This window comes from Halichondria panicea, chromosome 17 (assembly GCF_963675165.1).
Source record: "Halichondria panicea chromosome 17, odHalPani1.1, whole genome shotgun sequence".
Classification (NCBI taxonomy): Eukaryota; Metazoa; Porifera; class Demospongiae; order Suberitida; family Halichondriidae; genus Halichondria; species Halichondria panicea.
Window position 1 is genome coordinate 5,263,992 of NC_087393.1, and position 21,281 is coordinate 5,285,272.

The 21,281-nt window shown below is 44.8% G+C and overlaps 4 protein-coding genes across 5 annotated transcripts in view; all 4 read right to left on the minus strand.

Moving 5' to 3' along the window:
- Positions 1-1,474, minus strand: part of LOC135351728 (chromosome transmission fidelity protein 18 homolog) — a 31,151-nt gene extending 29,677 nt beyond the window's left edge. For both annotated transcript variants that reach the window (XM_064550814.1, XM_064550813.1), the window contains exons 1-2: positions 1,306-1,474; positions 503-1,074 (exon numbers count right to left, since the gene is read on the minus strand). In XM_064550814.1, coding sequence (XP_064406884.1) covers positions 503-1,074; positions 1,306-1,444 — 711 coding nt within the window. In that variant the 5' untranslated portion in view covers positions 1,445-1,474. The remainder of the gene's footprint in view (positions 1-502; positions 1,075-1,305) is intronic.
- Positions 1,475-1,689: 215 nt separating this feature from the next.
- LOC135351723 (tuberin-like) lies at positions 1,690-18,354 on the minus strand. The gene is made up of 26 exons (XM_064550804.1): positions 18,140-18,354; positions 17,931-18,017; positions 17,699-17,809; positions 17,400-17,544; positions 17,039-17,171; positions 16,885-16,933; positions 16,701-16,826; positions 16,575-16,648; positions 16,393-16,516; positions 16,027-16,332; positions 15,702-15,805; positions 15,524-15,605; positions 15,244-15,435; positions 9,553-9,618; positions 9,273-9,392; positions 8,999-9,187; positions 7,905-8,297; positions 7,532-7,674; positions 7,314-7,416; positions 5,401-5,519; positions 4,381-5,302; positions 3,833-4,166; positions 3,571-3,683; positions 2,368-2,781; positions 2,115-2,282; positions 1,690-1,935 (listed from the first exon to the last, which is right to left on the minus strand). Exons 1-26 carry the CDS (start codon positions 18,287-18,289, stop codon positions 1,789-1,791), a joined length of 4,914 nt encoding a protein of 1,637 aa, XP_064406874.1. The 5' UTR covers positions 18,290-18,354; the 3' UTR covers positions 1,690-1,788.
- LOC135351388 (uncharacterized) lies at positions 9,753-15,061 on the minus strand. Its single transcript, XM_064550373.1, has 4 exons — positions 14,614-15,061; positions 11,785-12,467; positions 10,655-10,862; positions 9,753-10,550 (listed from the first exon to the last, which is right to left on the minus strand). Exons 1-4 carry the CDS (start codon positions 14,773-14,775, stop codon positions 9,864-9,866), a joined length of 1,740 nt encoding a protein of 579 aa, XP_064406443.1. The 5' UTR covers positions 14,776-15,061; the 3' UTR covers positions 9,753-9,863.
- Positions 18,355-18,445: 91 nt separating the features above from the next.
- Positions 18,446-21,234, minus strand: LOC135351735 (forkhead box protein K1-like). The gene is made up of 6 exons (XM_064550820.1): positions 20,877-21,234; positions 20,584-20,748; positions 20,345-20,477; positions 19,887-20,138; positions 19,595-19,788; positions 18,446-19,379 (listed from the first exon to the last, which is right to left on the minus strand). The coding sequence occupies exons 1-6, from the start codon at positions 21,134-21,136 to the stop codon at positions 18,788-18,790; spliced, it is 1,596 nt and encodes a 531-aa protein (XP_064406890.1). The 5' UTR covers positions 21,137-21,234; the 3' UTR covers positions 18,446-18,787.
- Between the last annotated feature and the right edge of the window lie 47 nt (positions 21,235-21,281).

The following is a 21,281-nucleotide window of genomic DNA, read 5'->3' on the forward strand; positions in this document are numbered from 1 at the left end:
TAACAGTCATAACTTGATCCATTCTCTGAAAGCTTAGATTGAGACCTTTCAAATGATGTGTTTCAATCTAAAATTTGGTGGGGGCCAAAATTTGCCTTTTTTCGACCTTGGACCATGGGCTATTATAATCCATGGTATTTAGCCGAAAATGACAAATTCTTTTATCTATCAAATATGAACTTTGATGCCACCAATTGAAAGGTCTCGTTCTAAGCTTTCAAAATCATAAAATCATAAAAATTGAATCAACCGAATTCAAGTTATGGCAGCTGAAAGAGCAGATCGAACCATATTGTTTAAAACGGGGGAGAGGAGGGGTGAACATCTTTCAGCCATAATTTAGTATTATTGACCAATTCGTATAGAGGCTCAATTCGTATCTAGAGGCTATAGCCCATCATGGCTTTAGATTGTACCTTAATGTAGTGTGCCCTCTCGCAACACACAAAACACCATTTTCAAACCTACATAGGTACTACAGTAGTATGGCCCACCCACTGACCTCTTCCTCCACCCTCTCTATCAACTCTGTTACGGGGGCAGACAACAGTTGGGAGGTTACAAACGACTTTTGTAAAGTTGACCCCTGTCCTTTACCCATCCTCAAGTATACCCGAGTCCCGTTGCTACCGGTAACGGTCATATACGGCCCAGCGGGAGCACGAGAGAGTACATGTAGTCGTCGATATTTTCCAGTTTTGTCTTGAGTGGGTGTGTGGACTTCAGGTTGTTGCTGGTAGGCAGATTGAAAAGTAGTAGTAGCCATTTTAGCGTACGATTTGTCGTCTTTAGGTTCTTGGGAGCGTTTGAAGGATGTGTGTGTGGGTGTGGAGGGGGTGTCCTCGTCCAGTGTGGAGGGTGTGGAATGGGTGGAGGGTGGGAGTGTGGTGAGTCCTTTTCGAGAAGATGTTTTAATATCAGTTTGTGGGGGTGTGTCTGCTGTATCTTCTAGTCTTGGAAGCTTGCTTGAGTTTTGTGTTGGCTCTTCACTGTCCATTGGTCGTTTCCGAGACATGTCACCTGACTGGAATGGACTTGTCATGGAGAGGTTACGTCGTGACATTCCATCGCATCCTGCAAAAAGGGGGAGGAATTGAGCAATAACGGAAATATAATAATAATATAGTCTTATATATCCAACAGCAAAAAAATTTAGAGCGACATAATGCACCATTTCCACAGCTACTCGGCAGTACAATGCGTACTATCTAGTCTCGCATCAGCCCATGTTTTCAACCTAACGTTCCAGTAGAAAACATTTGGGGCTGGTGCGAGACTACGTACGTATGTGCCAGTCGTACGTACTATCGGAGCTGCGGGATGCAGCAGTCTTGGAACCAGGCTCCATGCTTTCAGCCATTTCCATCTCATCTGCAAACTCCCTCTCAAATTCATCCTCGTAGCTCCTTGCATGCAGCTCGTACTCTTCAATGTCAGTATCCATAATTAAAATTATTTTATAATGTAATTTTAATGCACGTGGCGTCCTTAATCGAAACACAAAATAGCAAATACCGCAACATGTGTCATTATTATTTCCAATACAACCAGGAACACAAAATGGAAGCAATCTAGTACTTTTTTACTTAATTTTTTTCCCACAAACATTTCAGAAGAGGCTGGCATGCCTTTATAACCCGCAGCATTTATTCAAGATAATTATAATCCAAGGCTTCATTCGAGGCTATAACAGGCTCATTTTTTAGAACAAACAATTTATTTTCTTGCACCTATAACAAAACACACAGAGAATACATGAAATAGGCAAGCAATATAATAATTATGTGTTCAAGTATAGTCTGTGAATAGATTTGTTCGTGGGTTGTCTTGGGAACACTTTTCTCGTATTTTCCTGATTTGTCTCAGTCTGCCCAACCAGTTGGTGAGGTAGTGCTCCGAGCTCCTGGTCTCACTAGCCACTACATGAGACGCAAGCTGTGTTTGGGTGTGTGTGGGTGGGTGTGTGGGTGTGTGAGGACTATCATTAGGACTATCATTAGATAGCAGTAAACAGTACATCTAGCTTTGTCAAGTTGAATGCATAAAATATCAAACAAAACTGTCTAGAGGTTATCATACAATTAAAACAACCATTGAAGTATTGTAACACTCACATCAGCCTGCAGTGCTTTCTGCCGCACCAGCTGGGGTAGCCAGGTGTCCGACACAAACACAAGGTCACTGCTCACTAGACGTTGGATCTCTGGTCGTCCAGCCACACCCACTAGAGACACACCCCCTGGACGAGGCTCCACCACCACCTCTGCAAAGTTGAACTGACCCTATAATGTGTGGGGGAACAAACAACAAAAAAATGAAAAACGTACATAGAGAAAAAATTAATGTACAGTACAAATGCATGTGTACCTTTATGGTTCCAAACTTGTACTTTGACCCTGAATCATTGTACACGATTGTCACAAAGTCGTTGCCAATATGTAATTTTTTACAGCTGCACTGGGGGTCAGAGATCAAGTCCGTCGGCATTAATGTAGCCACATGAAACAATACTTGTGAGATGTTGTCATGGTAGCAATACGTAACTTTTCCATCTGTTCCTGATTGGTCGAGTCCACCGAGGTACACCAATCTCCGCGGGACGTCCGGTAACCGTAGCAACGAACCAAGACCCCCGAGAAACTCGAGATAACGAGAAGAGCCGAAAGTGTTTGCCAGAATCTCAGTTTCTGAGGATTGTCCGGGAGCCACATAGACCACACCTATTCTGTGGGTTTCATACGGATGTATCCGATGGAGATTCTTCACTGCTCTCTCTATCGACTGTGGGACAGAGTGAATCTTACAATCAGTGATATAATAAATTATTGAGCTACATATTGAGCTACATATAACTATTAACTTTCAGCTGCCATAACTTGAATTCTGTGGATATAATTTTCCACGATTTTATGATTTTCTGAAAGCATAGAAAGAGATCTTTCAAATAGTGTCATCAAAAATCATATTTGAGAGATAAAAGTATCGATTTGGCGATATACCATGGTCCAAGGCCGAAAAATGACAGTAAGGCGCCGACAAAATTTTCGATTGAAACACATCGTTTGAAAGGTCTCCTTCTAAGCTTTCAGAAAATCAGGAAATTTTTGACATTGGATCAACGGTACTAAAGTTAAGGCTGTTGAAAGATGTTCAACTACACCCCCTCAGTTAATGGTGTGGAGATTCTTTCAGCTGCCATAACTTGAATTTCGTGGATCCAATGTCAACTTTTTTATGATTTTCTGAAAGCTTATATAGAAAAAAAGAATTCAAATGGTGTCATCAGAATCATATTTGAGAGATAAAGTAATTTAACAATTTAGCCGTACCATGAATTATTGCCCATGGTCCAAGGCCGAAAAATGACAAATTAGGGCCCCGACACAATTTTGGATTGAAACACATCATTTGAAAGGTATCTTTCTAAGCTTTCAGAAAATCATAAACATTTTGACATTGGATCAACGGTACTCAAGTTAATGGCTGTTGAAAGATGCTCAACCACACCCCCCTACAGAATGTACCTGAATTAATGATAGTACAGTCTGACAGTTATGTACATGTGGTCACCTCATTATTAGGCAGTAGGAGAGGTGTGTCCTGCGCCAGCATTGAGCCATGGTACAGCTGCAGGAACACAGAGCTCGGATCATGTGACTCCTCCCCAACACTCTGTCCACCCCCTACACACACACACACAAATGTAAAAAATTATTTTTAGGGGAAATTCCAAAAATGTATGGGCAGTCTCTCAAAGGCTAATCTCGGAAAAATACTATAGCCCATAATTATGCTTTCTCTTAAAATTATGTAATTGTACATTAAGACTCACTTTGCGGCTGATGAGTGTACAAGGGCCTCTTCCGTTGTTGGGCGGGGCTTCTATCGAGGGGCATGGCTGGAGCACTCTTCCTCCGCTGTGGAGTTGGTGAGGACGTGACAATAGTGAAGGGTGTGAGGAGTGTGGGGGGTGGAGGGGGCGGGGGGAGCTCAGTGGACAGTGATGATGGACTGTCTTCAGGTAGTGAGAGAGACTTGTGCTTGAGGCGTGGGTGTGGGCCAGCTTTGTTTTGCCATGACGATAGCTCATCCCCACTCTCAGAGGAGGAGGTGGTCGAGTCTTCGTCCGTTGAAGACAATTGAGAGAAATCATCGTGAAGCTTCAACTGTAGCAGAGGGAGAAAATAAATAAAGTAATGATTGTATACATAGTATCTATGGACGATACAACCCTAAAATAATACATTAGCTAGAACTGGAACAGTGAAAGCCTGTATAGCAGTTGATTTATGTTTTCTCTAATAAGGTTTGTATTTCAAGTGAGGTGAAAAGGGTTATATACACACTGTGGTGAATCTATTTCCCCCTCTTCTGTAGTACCTGGTCGTGCTCTGATAGTTGGTTCTGTATGAATGGTGGCGAGCGACCAAGCTCCTCCTCCTTGTCATACGATAGCAGTGGGGGGAGGTGCTCCAATGATGTCATAGTCGAGTAGCTGGCCACACTCTCAGGCCATGATGCAGGTACGTGTGCCGAGCCAGCATCCTCTGTATCAACAGGGGATTCCCCTAGTGGGCTGCAGGGAATTTCCCCTAGTGGAATCTTTTCAATTAACAAATTGTCCACTTCATTCTCAGGCGGACATTCTTCGTCTTTGGAATGTTCTTCTAAAGGAGGAGAAAAGTTGAATGAATCCAAAAATATTTCAGTGCCTTCAGCATTTTGTGCGTGTGTTTCAGTTTGCTTTGTGTCGTCTTGTAAAGGTATTTCAGTGTCTTCACGGCCACCCGGGGAAGGTCCAATGTCTTGTACCTTGCTCTCCGTGGGAGCAGCCTCCCCCCGAACCTCGAACACAGGTGTGGTATCTCTTGCTACGTCCTCCACCACTGGCGTCACATCCCTCTCATCATCATCATCACTAGAGGTTAGCTTGGACTCTTCCGTTAAAACTTCAAAACTATCGTGGTGTTGTTCTATGGGCCTATGAAGGGTAAGAATATCATCATCATACGAACCACGACCATCATCGTACAAGCCACGCCTACTATCAGACACCAGCCAATTCTGTAGTCTCATGACCCACAATACGTCTCCAGTCGGTCGCTGAATAGATACCTCAGCCCACCCCCTGCAAAGACAGCTGCACGGCTCTTTCGCAGTGTTGTCTGCGCTCTGATTGGACGATTGACATCGAGAGCATTGCTCACCGTTTCCACGGCTAGTTGTTATGGTAACGAGAGAATTGCCGACACACCATGTTTTACTAGGACCTTCGTTTAGTAAAAACTCGGCCCCTGAAGATCTGTATAGAGAGATCAATAGATAATATTTACCTACTAAAAATGTGGATAGGTAACTGGCTGGTGTGAGGGTGTGAGAGTTGTGAGGGTGTGTGCTTACCTGACAGGGAGAGCCGAGATGTTGGAGTAAGTGTACCTGGCGAGCATGTCCCTACACACGTCCACAAGCTCCACGCCCACACCACCCTCACCGCCCCCGGTCGAGTCATGGGACAAGTGCTGCATGTGTGGGAGAAAAATATATATTTTATAGATCAGCAATACTAAACGGTTACTCGGGTCATGTAGCTCAGTAGAGCATTCAAATGTTCTCTATACCGTATAACACACCAGACCACAACAATCCAATATAAATTATCTAAAAGAGGGATGCTTGTGCATGCAAGGCCACAAGGGCCAGCCGTGGAAACATGTGTGTGTGTGTGTGTATTCAAGGCCACAAGGGTCAGCCGTGGAAACATGTGTGTGTGTATTGGATACAAGGCCACAAGGGCCAGCTGTGGAAACATGTGTGTGTGTGTGTGTATTGGATACAAGGCCACAAGGGTCAGCCGTGGAAACATGTGTGTGTGTATTGGATGCAAGGCCACAAGGGCCAGGTGAGAGCCACAAGCAATATTCTGAGGTGGTAACTAAGCAACATGTTTACACTAGCTACACCACAATGAGCAGGAGGGTGTTATAAATACTGTAATTATAATATTATAATTATGATCCAAAACCACAAAATATAAAAATAACAAAAATTTCATCCCTAGAATAATTTCATACAAACAGTTGGTTTATAACAGTGTCCATCACTCGAGATTCATTTTACGCAGAAGCATGAGCAGCTTCACCCTCTTCAGTAGCGCCTCCACGAGAGTCTGATGATAGTAGTATTTGAACTCGTACATGTAAGGATGGTGATTACTAGAGTCATAATGAGTCAGCACTTGAGCATCAAGATGAAGAGCAGGAGATGCGTTGTGTAAATCCTTAACACTGGGGGTCGCAACAAAATCGCCAGCAAATCTAAACATCCCTCCGACTTCTTCGCCAGTGGGGTGGGGAGCGGGCCATGTGGGAAGAATACCACAAGATACGACATGAGTGATCCAAGGCTGGGGAGGTTTCGGTGTGGGATTAATCCTGCAGAGGTGTTGAACAGAAGGTGCAACTCCTCCAACCATGGGGAAAGCGTATGTTGCACCGGTTACTGCAGCTTCTGTATTTGCATCGTCTTTGTCCAAGAGGTCTTGGTACAGTTTGAACGTAGTACGGACTAATAGCCGCACATTGTTCGTGGTTATGTCCATGGCACGTCCTGGGGCCAGGCAGAGAGCAGCAGTAGCAGCAAGGAACAGTACACTGCAGCACTTCATCTTGAGACTTGAGGTGGAGACTTGGAGTTGAGGGATGGTTGATCTTCGAATGAATTGCCTTCTCAACTACTCCACTTTATATACTATTCGAATAGGATACATTCTCAGTTATGGTTTCTAGGGGTGTAAAACCACAGGAAGACTAGGCCCAGTGTGGAATGAGACAGCCTACTGCAATATAACGCTAAACGTGCATGTATGTATAATGTACTCCTTCCCAACACAGACAGTTGTACTCTGTCCACATTCAACAGTTAAGCACTGGCTGGAATAAACAAATAAACAGGCATACACTACATGATTAGGTTGAACACAAGCTAGCTCACACCACACATGTACAACTTTCTAGCAGTCCTAGTACCCACAAGGGCTCTACTTGACCATTCTTAAATGTATAAAGAAGGTTTCACACCACGGTGGTCAATATGCGGGGCAACATCCACACCAAGGTGGTAGATAAGCAGGACAAGATCACACCATAAGGGCAGGGAAGCTGTATACATGATTACAGACCAAATTTAGTAAAATTCACAACAACATAAATCTGTCGCCTCTTTGAAAGCAGTGGAATTTGATCAAAGAGAGATGAAACGTTTTAAAGTTGGGCAACCCTTAACTGTTATATACACCAATTCGTAGATATCATTACCCTTAGTATGAAGGAAGCTATGGTGGGTCTTAGCTGCAGTCTACAGCTGACGAACCACTGGGACACCACTCTGTGAGCCAGCGCTATCACGTACGGAGGGTACCTATACAGAGGTCAGAGGTCAGAGTTCAATGAAAAAGGCAATCATCAATAGTAAGCTAGTTACTAAGCTAATTACGAAGCGAGACAATTTTCAGACCAATGTCACATGGCTTCACCTCTGATGGTTGGTGTAGGGCAGGGCTATAGCAAACACTGAGAGGTACTCTTGCACTGTGAAGCCATGATGGAGTGAGGGGGTGAGCACGAGGCCAGACAGGAATGCTAGCACAGGGACGGCCATGGTGGGCGTGGCTGTGATCTGAGGAGTCATAGCAACAATAATTGTAGGGAGGAAAAGTACACACAAAATAATGTATGTACATGGCCGCCTAAGAGCTGAAAAGATTCACTACCAGAAAGCCTTCATTGCGCATGTCTACCTATTTCATAGTTATGATCATTAGAAATAGGTTAGAGACATAAAATGTACGTTAACAAATGTAAATAACAGCAGACTATACATACCCCCAGCACCCCCTAACTCCTAACCTGTCCTAGTCTGTGCAGCACGCGTGGCAGCAACCTCCTCATGGTTGTCTGTAGCTCCAGTCCCGCCAGGCCTAGACCAGACACACAAGTCATGGCAGCCCTACCCACTAGGCCTGCGTCCATACTCAACACCAGTCTCTCCTGGGCACCCCGGTCCATGTGGGTGGGGTAGGTGGCCAGGACTGATAGCACTGGGTACACGTGGAGGGGGACATCTGTACGGAACCAGCTGACTGCAGGTGGGCGTGGCGAGTGTGTGTGGTCAATGGTGAGGTCGCAAAGGTGGGTTGTGAGCATGCTCAGATCTGGCAGTGCAGAGAGTGTGAGGTGGCGGTCTTGTAGGAGGGGGACTAGATCACGAAGCATCGGCACAAGCACTTCCTCCACTTGCTCCTAACGAATAGAAAAATACTATGGGCATACCGTACAAACTGGATTATTAGCGCATGCGCTTTTAGGGTCAATAGCAGAGCTCTATACGCTTATATTCGAGAATGCGCCTATAATGCAGTCATTTCGAGCCCCACCCAGCAACCGGATGTCTCTGTGATGAGAGCTGACTCGCAACTCGCAAGCTGGCTAGAAAGTGAGCAAGCAAGGCAAGCAGGCAACCTTAACTAGATCTAATATAATTATGTTACAGTTCATTTACCATTTAAATTCATATTATAAAAACATTCATATTGACCAGGAACTTGGAATAAAAGGACCTCATCCATGTCTCACATTCTCTCAGCATGATCAGACAAGGTAACAGCATGCCCATAGAGTCCTTACAGATAGATATCAACAGCTATATAGCTATCATGCACTGTACAAGCTAACTAGCTCATAGATAATTAGCTGAATAAATTCTAAAATTTCACTAATAAACCTTCGCATAATTGGAAAAGCGCTTCAATTCGAGTATAAAAAGCCTGCAGTTGAGCATGCACTTAAAATAAAGATACGCTTATAGTCGAGTAAGCGCTAATAATCCAGTTTCTACGGTATTGCCCAAAATTAAGAATAATTTAACGGACAAAATTGTGGATTTTATTTTTTATTTTAATGATAATTTTTACTTATCGAGAAGTTATTTAACAATTCATTACCTTCTCGAGACAGGCCAGGATGATATTGAAGGCACTACGATAGTCCAGTAGTGTGGGGGCGTGGTCGGTGGGTGTGGTTTCGTCAGGGGCACGACAGGTGAAGAAGGGAGTGAACTGGAGAGAGGTCTCATCTTGATATCCCAGCTGATATAGGTTGTTGCAGCGGAGGCTCAGAATACAGCGGAAGATCTGTAACAATAAAATGTATAATCATTGATACCTTATATGGAGTACGGGGGGGTACAGACAGATAGACACACACACACACACACACATTGAGTCTAATGACACCGGCGGTGGGTAGGAAGCAGTCCTCATCGTAATGCTGCAGGACCAGACTAACGAGGAGGCTGAAGATCTGGGCAGCCAATGGTGAGGAGCACTGCAGCTGAGCCTGAGAGAGTCAAGCATTGTAAACAAAAAATATGGTTTCTATTTGCCTTGCTGTGGTTGTAACTTCCACACACCCACACAAATACTGTATTAAATTTGCTACTGGGAATGTTGATAAAATGCCACTAGCTTTCCTCCCCCTCCCTCCTCTATTGACTGACCTTGAGGGCCTCTGTGAGACCAAACACAGCTGCCTTGCTGTCCAACAGTCGAGGGCTCTCTGATACCTATAGAGGAGGACAAAGTGGACTAACAGCATGACACACATGCACACGCACACACGCACGCATGCCCACCCACCCGCCCGCACGCTGTGAACTATATAGTACACAAATAATTGTTTACTGCACATGTACCATAATTATGAAAGATGAATTTGGGACTGGATCATGCATCACGTAAATGCACTTCACAACATACAAACAAGATTGAAAAGTAATCTAAACAACAAAACAAATTGTTTCACAACAGTTTATTCGCAAGTATCGTCAACTGCAGTTGCACAGGAGAGTGGTCGAACTTTCATCTCAGCATACGCATACGCTGGCTGCACCTTAGTAGTCCATGTATCGGTACCAATTGTGGGTGGGGCTGTGAGGTAGATGTGATAACAATTGGAAAACCACCAAGCAGCATTGCCATAACCGCCACTACAAGCAATATCACTATGTATATCATTATCTCTGTCTCGAGTGGAAAACTTCATTCCGTTATGAGTACCAAAGTAGTCAAAGCCAGATTGCTGAGGTTCCCCCACGTGGAGAGTGTACTGTGTGTCAGGACCATCGATACTGAATCTGTTGTACGTCAAAACCAATCCTGTTCCATCGGTTCGCTTGAGGTCAACCCGAACTTGCATTGGTTCTCGCTTCGTCAAACAATGCATGTTCTTTAGTCCGTACCAAAACTCTGTGCTCAAATCTCCAAATCCGTTCTCGTAATCGACCCAATACCGAGCAAAGTCGACCCTCGGGCTGACGTCAGGAGTTCTCCTGACGAGGACAACCCATCCTCCCTTGTCTGTCTTCATGTCACAGCGAGCCTGCATAGCGGGGAGAGCATCCAGTGTGAAGGGGGTGGAGTCTTCACACACGTTGGTGATGTCATACACTCCAGACTCTGGAGAGTAGCCATTGAAGATGGTCGATGCCTTCATAGCCTGAGGGGAGGGGGGTGGTTAGATTTTTGAATTAGACAATAAATGTATAATTATATAAGCATGCCAATATCAAAAAGCTTGTAAGCAATTTTTTAAAGTCTCACCTGACAACAGTCCCTGAACTCTGCCTCAGGGCACGAGTCTTTGAGACGCATAGTCTCATTGAGAGAGCTTTGATACTGTACAGCACAGTTCCCTGACACGGGTACACACACAGCTGTCTCTAAAACCAGTGCTACGGCAACTATCACCACCAACAGATACATTGTCTGAACTATACAGCTGCTAGGATGTGCAGTGAAGGATATGGTACTGGTTTATATAGTGAGTGGATACAAAGGAGGGAGCCTCTCAGAGAACAATGGAACCTCATGAGCACGCCTCCAAGAAATGACAACTAGACCTCAGATGAACTTTCGATTTACATTAGAAACACCACGACAGTACTGAAATGGGGTGGAAACCTCTAAAGTACGTAGTATGCATACTGTTACTGTGCACACATTTACATGACCATTCATAGCGTGTAAATATTGCACTGCCAATCCTAAGACTAACTATAGGTTGTAATAATTACAGTAATGGTTTTCAAACAGACAACATTCCACACTCTCTCTCCCCTCCTGCAGGGATATGCCCACACTGCATGCAGGGATATGCCCACACTGCATGCAGGGATGTGCCCACACTGCATGCAGGGATATGCCCACACTGCATGCAGGGATATGCCCACACTGCATGCAGGGATATGCCCACACTGCATGTATAGTCGGTGGCAGTTGGTTCTCTAGACCACTTATTAGGACTGCATGTATTATAATTATATATTATAGGCTATAAAGAGGGACATTTGTGTTGAATTGATGTTAATTAGGGATTGAAAATAGCCACCACTATCTATAGACTCATCATTGCCCCCCCCCCCCCCTCCACCACTATCTATAGACACATCATTGCCCCCCCCGGCCCCTCCCACCACTATCTATAGACACATCATTGCCCCCCCCGGCCCCTACCACCACTATCTATAGACTCATCATTGCCCCCCCCGGCCCCTCCCACCACTATCTATAGACACATCATTGCCCCCCCCCGGCCCCTCCTCCATTGTTTAGCACATGTACAATATGGAATCATAATGTGTCATCAATGTAAATGCACTTCACAGCTCATAATATTAGACAACAAATAAGACTGTAACCATAAACATGGAATGATGACAAAATAATGAATTTATGGACAAGTATTGTCGTCAGCTGCACAGGAGAGTGGTCGAACCTTCATCTCAGCATACGCATACGCTGGCTCCAGCTTATTAGTCCATGTAAGAGCACCAATTGTGGGCAGGCTTGTGAGATAGATCTTATAGCACTCGTTAAACCACCAACCAGCATTGTCATTATTAGAGTTAGTACAAACATTTCTGCTTCGATCATTGTCTCTGTCTCGAGTGGAAAATTTCATTCCGTCATGATGGCCGAAGAAGTCTTCACCAGATTGCTGTGGCTCTCCAACATGAAGCGTGTACTGTGTGTCAGGACCATCGATACTGAATCTGTTGTACGTCAAAACCAATCCAGTTCCATCAGTTCGCTTGAGGTCAACCCTAACTTGCATTGGCTCTCGCTTTGTCAAACAATGCATGTTCTTTAGTCCGTACCAAAACTCTGTGCTCAAGTGTCCGAATCCATTCTCGTAATCGACCCAATTCCGAGCAAAGTCAACCCTCGGACTGACGTCAGGAGTTCTCCTGAGGAGGACAGTCCATCCTCCCTTGTCTGTCTTCATGTCACAGCGAGCCTGCATAGCGGGGAGAGCATCCAGTGTGAAGGGGGTGGAGTCTTCACACACATTGGTGATGTCATACACTCCAGACTCTGGGGAATAGCCGTTGAAGATGGTCGATGCCTTCATAGCCTGAGGGGAGGGGGGATTGTAGGTGAATAATATCCAAATAAGTAAAGTGTACGTACATGCATGCCAATCTTTTATCACATAAATATAAGCGTTTAAGAGAGCATTGCTTCCATATACCGTATAGCGCGAAATTTTCGAAGGCGCTTAATTTTTCTGATTTCGTGGGTTAGCAATCCTACACGAAAATAAAGTCCACAAAAATTGTTCTTTAATGCTATAACGTGCAAAGATTAAAGGCATGGCTTCCGGTAAGCAGTCATTCCACGAACATTGTGTGCAACGAAATGCTTTCTTTTAGAGGTCATTCCACGAAATATAAGTGCCTCAAAAATTTCGCGCTATACAGTATAATTATAAGCCACTATCGATTAATCAGCCCACCCACTCCTCAGGCTCACCTGACAACAATCCTTGAACTTTAGAGACTGTACAGCAGAGTTTGCTGACATGGACACGGGTACACACACAGCTGTCTCTACAACCAGTGCTACGGCAACTATCACCAACAGATACATTCAGTGTCTGAACTACAGCTGCTATAGGATGTGCAGTGAGGGATGAGGTACTGGTTTATATAGTGAGTGGAGACAGAGGAAGGAGCTTCTCAGAGAATAATGGACCTCATGGCACGCTTCCGAAAAATGACAACTGGAAATCAGATTAACAAGATAAGCACCACGACAGTAGTATTGGGGTTTGGAAACCTCTGAAGGTTGCAAATAAAATAAAAAACCGGATTATCCTGTAGGGATGTAAGCACCACGACAGTAGTATTGGGGTTTGGAAACCTCTGAAGGTTGCAAATAAAATAAAAAACCGGATTATCCTGCAGGGATGTGCCCACACTGGTTAATTGGTACTAACCACATCTAAACACCTTATATAGGCTTAGTTTACTCTCAGAGGAGGTCCGACAGGCGTGGTGCAGCTCAAGTAATTAGCCTCTGATCGATTACACTCAGCAAAAACATACGACGTGGGCGGATAATTAAAAGACTAATTGCTTGAGCTGCACCACGCCTGTCGTACCTCCTCTGGTTTACTCTATAAAAGAGGTGTGTTGAATTGATTGAGGACTGAACACTATACTTCTACACATTACTACCACCTCCCCCTCATTTGCACATAGCAATGACTCATCAATGACTCATCAATGACTCATCAAAGTAATGAACTTCACTGCTCATGGATAACACAAGACTGTAACTAACATGGAATGATGGCAATTAACAGTAAAGCTAGAGAAATCTTCACAGCAGTTGCACAGAAACAAAATAAACTCTTGACAACAGTTTATTCGCAAGTATCGTCAGCTGCAGTTGCACAGGAGAGTGGTCGAACCTTCATCTCAGCATACGCATACGCTGGGTCATATGTAGTAGTAAATGTACGAGCACCAATTGTGGGTGGGGCTGTGAGGTAGATGTAATAACAATGGCCAAACCACCAACCAGCATTGTCTTGACTATCAGTACAAGCGCCACCACCATATACATCATTATCTCTGTCTCGAGTGGAAAACTTCCTTCCATTATGATAAGCAAAGTAGTCAAAGCCAGATTGCTGAGGTTCCCCCACGTGGAGAGTGTACTGTGTGTCAGGACCATCGATTTTGAATCTGTTGTATACCAACACTTTTCCTGTTCCATCAGTTCGCTTGAGGTCAACCCTAACTTGCATTGGCTCTCGCTTTGTCAAACAGTGCATGTTCTTTAGTCCGTACCAAAACTCAGTGCTTAAGTGTCCGAATCCATTCTCATAATCGACCCAATACCGAGCAAAGTCGACCCTCGGGCTGACGCCGTCAGGAGTTCTCCTGAGGAGGACAATCCATCCTCCCTTGTCTGTCTTCATGTCACAGCGAGCCTGCATAGCGGGGAGAGCATCCAGTGTGAAGGGGGTGGAGTCTTCACACACGTTGGTGAGGTCATACACTCCAGACTCTGGGGAATAACTGTTGAAGATGGTCGATGCTTTCATAGCCTGAGGGGGGAGTAGAGGTGATTAGACTCTTAATTAATAGCTACACATGCAAACGTACATGTATAATATTATATGCATTCCAACCTTTTAGCATATCAATAAGCTTGTAAGCACTTGAATCTATAAACACAGACCACTACCCATCAGTCCACCCTGCACTCACCTGACAACAGTCCCTGAACTCTGCCTCAGGACACGAGTCTTTGAGACGCATAGTCTCATTGAGAGAGGTTTGATACTGTACAGCACAGTTCCCTGACACGGGTACACTCACAGCTGTCTCTACAACCAGTGCTACGGCAACTATCACCACCAACAGATACATTTGTACAGGCTAGGATGCACATACAGTGCAGTGAGGGATATGGTACTAGTTTATATAGTGAGTGGAGACAAAGGAGGGAGCCTCTCAGAGAACAATGGAACCTCACGGGCACGCCTTCAATGGCCTCAGAGGGACTTTTGATTCATATCAAAAGCACCACGACAGTAGTATACATACACACAGAGTTGACCAAGTTCTACATGCTGGGATTTGGAAACCTCTAAAGGTTGCATAACACACATTTACATGACCACTTGACGTATGCAATACAGTAATAGCAACACACTTCCTCCCCCCCCCCCCCACCCCAGGGATGTTCCCATACTACGCACCTTTAGTTGGTGGTCGTAGGCCTACGTAGTTTACCACTAGCTATAATTATGTTGAATTGAGACTGAGAATTGAAATAGCCACCATTTCATCATTTTGAAAATTCTAGGTACATCCCTGCCCCCTACATGCACATACCTTGCTGATGGCGGTGTGCATGCCAGCCTGCAGCAGTGAGGAGAGCAGGCCGAGAATACGAGTGGACCATTCTGTCTCAGTCACGCTGAGCAGGTGTACCAATAGTTGAGCTCCTTGGCAACGAACACCTTCGTCTATATCCGTTGCTATGGGATCCATGAGCGGAAAAACCACACCCTCCATCAACTCCCGCTGTGAAAACAGACCCATAAAACTCATTCCACATTAAAAAATAGTAGCATTTTATAATTATTCTACAAACAAAATTTGTTTTGTGTACCTCATGTTTGAAAACGTTCTCTTCCACAACTTTTCCTAAGTATTTGAGAGCCTCCACTCGTACGGCCGTCCTCCTGTCACACCTGCAGATCACATGACCTATTATCGTATGTACATGTGTGTACTATACAATATTGCCTGCTGTGTCTGGTAAGTGTCATATGACAGTTCCTACGTACCTGTAGAACTTGTCCATGCATTGTTTGACATTGTCTACCCAGCCACTCTCAGAGGAGCTGGTCATCCCAGTACGATAAGAGAGCAGGGACAGCACAGACTGGATCTGTATACAACAACAACAATTGTAATCTAATAACTTTTAGACTAATAGAATCGGCTCTGTAACTAGATTTCTGATTATCCACGATTTTTATGATTTTCTAAAAGCTTGGAAAGAGCCTGTTCAAATGGTATGCTCAACTCCCAAATTACAGGCCAAAATAGACTTTTGCTTTTAACAAATCATCTGAAAGGCCTCTCTCTAAACTTTCAGAATTAACTCACGGGCATTGTGTCAAGGCTCTCCTCCACCAGTCGGAAGAACAGATTAGGTGGTCCGATATTGGCCCCACCCTCATAGAGCTGCTCAAGGATCACAAACAACTCCCTCAAACACTGACCGAGGCTACTTCTCGAGGCCCCTCCAGGCTCCACCCCCTCCAACTGGGTCACATGACTCTGTATAGCAGCAATGATGTCATAGACGGCCTCCCACTCAAGTGGGTGGAGCTTATGGACGTGCGCTCGTACTAGCCGGAGTAAGGAGAGAGAAATCTCATACACCACAATAGTGTGGCCCGACAAGACAGCCTGAGAGGGGGGGGGGTATCACATGATATACTTTACGAAGAGTATATAAATTATACGTACTTGTTTGATTGAAGGTAGAACGGAGGCAAATGAGAGGTCAAGGTTCACTCGTCGTACCCCCCACATGCTCATACTGATATAGAAGACGGCTCCTCGTAACAAGAGCGCCTCTTGTCCAGATGACCTGGCAGGGTGGGGGGTACAATCATCAGGGGGGGTAATACTATTACTGTAATACTCACCTCTCTTGAATTAGTGAACACATGGAGTGTATGGTGGAGCGGCCGAGGTGGGTGCCTAGCAACCGCAGCATCACCTGGGGGTGGTGTCAGGGGTATTAGCCACACCCATTAGCCACACTCACTTACGTCCAAGCTCTTCTTGCTGAATCTCTCAATGTTGAGTGTGTTACAGAGAGTGATGACGAACATGTGGAGTGAGTCAGAGGGGAGAGAACTATAGCACACCACGGCATTCATGAAGTCTAGGCACAGCTGTGAGGGGGTGTGTGGAGAGTGTGAGGAGTGGAGGGGGTGGAGGGGGTGGACTCACTGATATAACATTTGGAAACGTTGATTTGTTGGCCATCACGCAACATAATCTGTGGATAAATTGTATCACGTTTTAGATTTTCATGATTTATAGCTGTGATCTTAACCCTGCGTCTAATATAATTATGAGAATACACCATCAGTTTAACCCTTACTGCACCAGTCCAACGAGGACATCCTGGTCCAGGTAGGCTGCGTTATAATGCACGAAATTGACGAGAAGAGAGACAAAGTTCACTGCGTTCCCTCTGGCCACAAACTCCGGCATCCACTCCAACAGGAAACGACCTGCACAGAGAGGAGTGAGGGGAAGCCAGTAGAATATGTCCACACACACCTTCAGCAGAAGCCTCATACATTCACACAATACAGAACTTCAACAACATGTATAATTCTATCAACTACAATGTACATAATTATGATGTACAATACAGGAATGCATTCGAGAAACAATTACATACTGCTCAAGATGGCTAGCTGTCACCATAGATACTATCTATGCATGATCTCACCCACCGATATCCTGCTCCAAGTGGACGATATTCTTCCCATCGAGTGTGAGCACCCGGAGCACATCAAACCTCTCCTGTGTGTCCTCGGGTATGTGGTGGTCCCTCACCACTTGGAAGAAGTATGCTCTCAGTATGCCAAGGTCATCAAACTACCACCATGCAGGGGGAGGGCACATGTCATGGTGATCAGAAAACAGGGCAATACTCAATAGAGGCTTAATTTGAGGTTGAGAATTTTACCCATAATTTATGGTAAATGCAGTACCTGAGGCAATCTGTCAATGCAACTATTCTCAAACATACCTGTCCATAAATGAGAGCCTTGAGGAAGACGAGGGTGGTGTGTCGGACGTCCGTCGGCTGAGAGGGACCAATCAGATCCTGCACTGATAACCAGATAGACTTGACCGCATGCTATAAGAGAGAGAAGGGGAAGACTTGTAATAATTACCAGACTCTCAAATAAGCAGTGTACATGCAACAATTGTGTATACTGTATATAATGTGTCAATTAGTTAATGTTGTGTGTAGTTACTTCCTCCAGTCTCTTTGCAGTGACAACGTCATGCAGCTCTTTCATAGCCCGGACCCTCTGACCCACAGACACACTGCGATCCAGCTCCTACACACACACACACACACACACACAGTCGTCAAGACTCGCCATGGATACTACACACGCACACACACAGTCATCATGCATGGATCTGCACACATAAACACACACACGCACACATGACGTACCCTCAGGACGTCCTCCGTGATGAACGGGTTCTGCTCCTGATTCAAGTGATCTTCATGGCTCCTCTGAAGAGGAGGGTTGGATCTGGGGTGGCTGGACCTAAAGATGGACCCGATCTTCTGTCGAATGCTTTGTTCTCGAGCAGATTGCATGCTACATACTATGATTCTTTACTGCACTGGGCACTAGCTAGTTATCCAAATTACCGAATTAATTTTTCAACATTTCATTGGTGCAGATCCACCCCTTTACCGCATGGTCATGCGCATGCGTAACAATATTAAACGCCCACCAACAATCAACATAAGTATTTTGACGACCATTTCCAGTCAGTGCACAGCACACACAAAAATGTATCCATAATTAAGCATAGCTATACACATCAGGCAGACACACACTCAATGTACGTGATAGTTTACTGTCCTGGATGGGATGAGAAACAGACACGGAAATAGTCGGGGAATAACGGGTGGTGGGTGATGGACAGAACAGGGTGGAGACAGGTGGTATTGAAAGTGCTGAGATAACTAATAAGTGTAAAAACTAGAAGTACAGCATAACGATATTAACTCCTAAGGAAATCGAGCTTTTTGAACTCAATATACGTAGAAAAAATTGACTTCTATTAACAATGCTTCCTAACACACAGTTCAACTCTCATTGCCGTGGTTACCATCTCGAGCATTCTGATTGGCCGCTGCAGCTTGTGTGAAGAAATTTTGTGGCAGGAATGACGACAGTGGTTGAGCAAGCATCCCCTGTGTCCTGGAAGGTCCCATACCCCCACCCCCCATCATAGGGATGGACAGGAACTGGAGGTTATGCTGATGGCCAGGGGGTAAATGGGGAAGCGCCGACATCATTCTTTGCTGCTCTGACTTATTCTCGTGGTGTAGCGAATGTTCGTCAATTCGAACTCTTTTCACAGGGGGAGGGGCTACGTCTTGTTCCTCCTGTATAGTCTCATATTTGTGCTTTTTCAATATTGCCATGTCGTCTGCAGCCTTCATAGGAACGGGGAAATATTTGATGGGTGTGGCAGTGAATCCGGACGAGCGCGAGGGGTTTGCCGGGAGGGAGTGGGCGGAGCTTGACCCCCCAGGGAGCTGAGAGAAGAATGGAGGCAACGTAAAGTGAGAGGTCGTTGGAGGTCCAGCCATTCGAAATTTCGACTCCATGTCTTTAAATGTAAATTCCGAGTGCATCATGGGATGGTGGTGAGTGGGGGAGGTTGGGGCACTCCTGTACGGGGATTCACAACTCTAATTAAACAATGTACATGTGGTACACTGAATAGAAACTGAAACTGAAGTACAGAAATGCAATACTACAGTAATGTAATGCTTGAGTAGTGATAATAGTGATAAATATATTTTGTGGGCAGCTTGTGAAAACAGTCAACAATTAAATGTTAAAATGCCAGCTAGACTAAAAAATGTTTCCGTCATAGCTCCTACCTTGTCATGAGTCCAGCTGAGGGGAAAACAGGAATTCCCTTCTTCTTGCGTTTGACATAGGCCTGCGAGGAGAGCTTCTCCTTGTACTCTGGATGCATGCACCAGTAACCACCCTTACCAAACCCCAGCCCCTCCTTCTCACGAGGTGCCTTCATGAAGTACTGGTTGAGAGAGAGGTTGTGACGGATAGAGTTCTGGGAAGGAGGAAATGGGTTTAAAGTAGCTACCTATTTGGAACAAATAGAATCACTAAAATGCCAGCTTCAAACACAATATTATGAATTAATTATACCTTCCAGCCTTTCTCGTCAATCTTATAATAAGGGTACTTGTCTGATATGAATGAATATATTCCACTGAGAGTTTGCCTGTGATCAGCACTGGCCAGGAGTGCCTGTACGATGAGCTGGGCATAAGAGTAAGGTGGCTTTACTGTGTTGTCCTCTTCCTCGTTACCAGGGGCCTCCTCGTCATCCTCAGCAGGAGGCGTGACCTTAGATATCGGGGTCTCCTCTGAGACAGTGGGAGGGGCCTCAGAGACACTCTGATGACAGGGGCAAGGGGTAGATACGACAATCACAGTTATTGTGTGTGTACGAATACTGATGTGATACATTTAGCACTTCCTTCTATGGCAAATAAAAACTCTAATAGTATTTTTCGATGACTAGCAAACCCGATACTAAGAGCCAATAAACTATCTAGGTATACACACTAGACAACAATCCATGCTATTAAAATTATCGTCACCTCGTTGTCAGACCCAGCCTGCTCTTGGGAGGAGAGGAGTGTGGAGGCATACTTGGCCATGGCCTTGAAGTCAAAACTGGGGACCCTATGGCGATAGCCGGAGTTAGGACTCACTGGGCACGAGTTGACAGCACTGTAGGGGAACACACAATCAATACAATAATCATAATAATAATTATGCAACATTCACACATGACATAATGGAATAACAACACTAATGATTAAGTAATATGAAGTACCTAATAGTGCCAGTGGGAGATGGCATCGGTGATACAAAGGGAGATGATAGAGGTAGGTCAGCTCTGAGGGGAAGGGCAGGGCTTCTCATCAGCTGAGGGGGCAGGTCCTCCACTAGGGATGTGAATGCCAGCTTGATTTGTGTAGAGGGGAACCGAATGATACACCTGTTCAGGGAAGATAGTGTTGCTAGGTTACACACACGCGCTCAGCAACTACTTTCAATTACCAAAACTGAGGTCAGTTGATCGTGAATATGTGTAAAATCAATTAAAATTTAATAGTGAATTCTTACGAATTTGGAATCTGTAATCTTCTGTTTTCTCTCCTCTGAAATGTATCGTCCACAAAAATTCCATTTTTCCCCCGACACAAAATATAGAATGAATTTCTGTCCATGACAATCTCCAAATGTCGTCTGCTGATAAAGCGACTTGTCCCCATGTTTACGTCCACATCTCCAAGCTTGCTATTTCTACCGATCACAGTACGCTTTTTAATAATGCGGAACTCAAAGTTCCTCCCCTCCAGTCTTGCAAAAGCTCCGTGATCCATGGCGAGGTACGTCTGTCAAGAGTAGGGATCTTTATCAACCACCTTTCTTTGACCTCTAGCTGCTAGCGCTGCTTTGTTTACAAGCAGAAATGAGCACATGTTTCGTCACGTGATCATGAATATGCTACATCACGATATCGCAGGG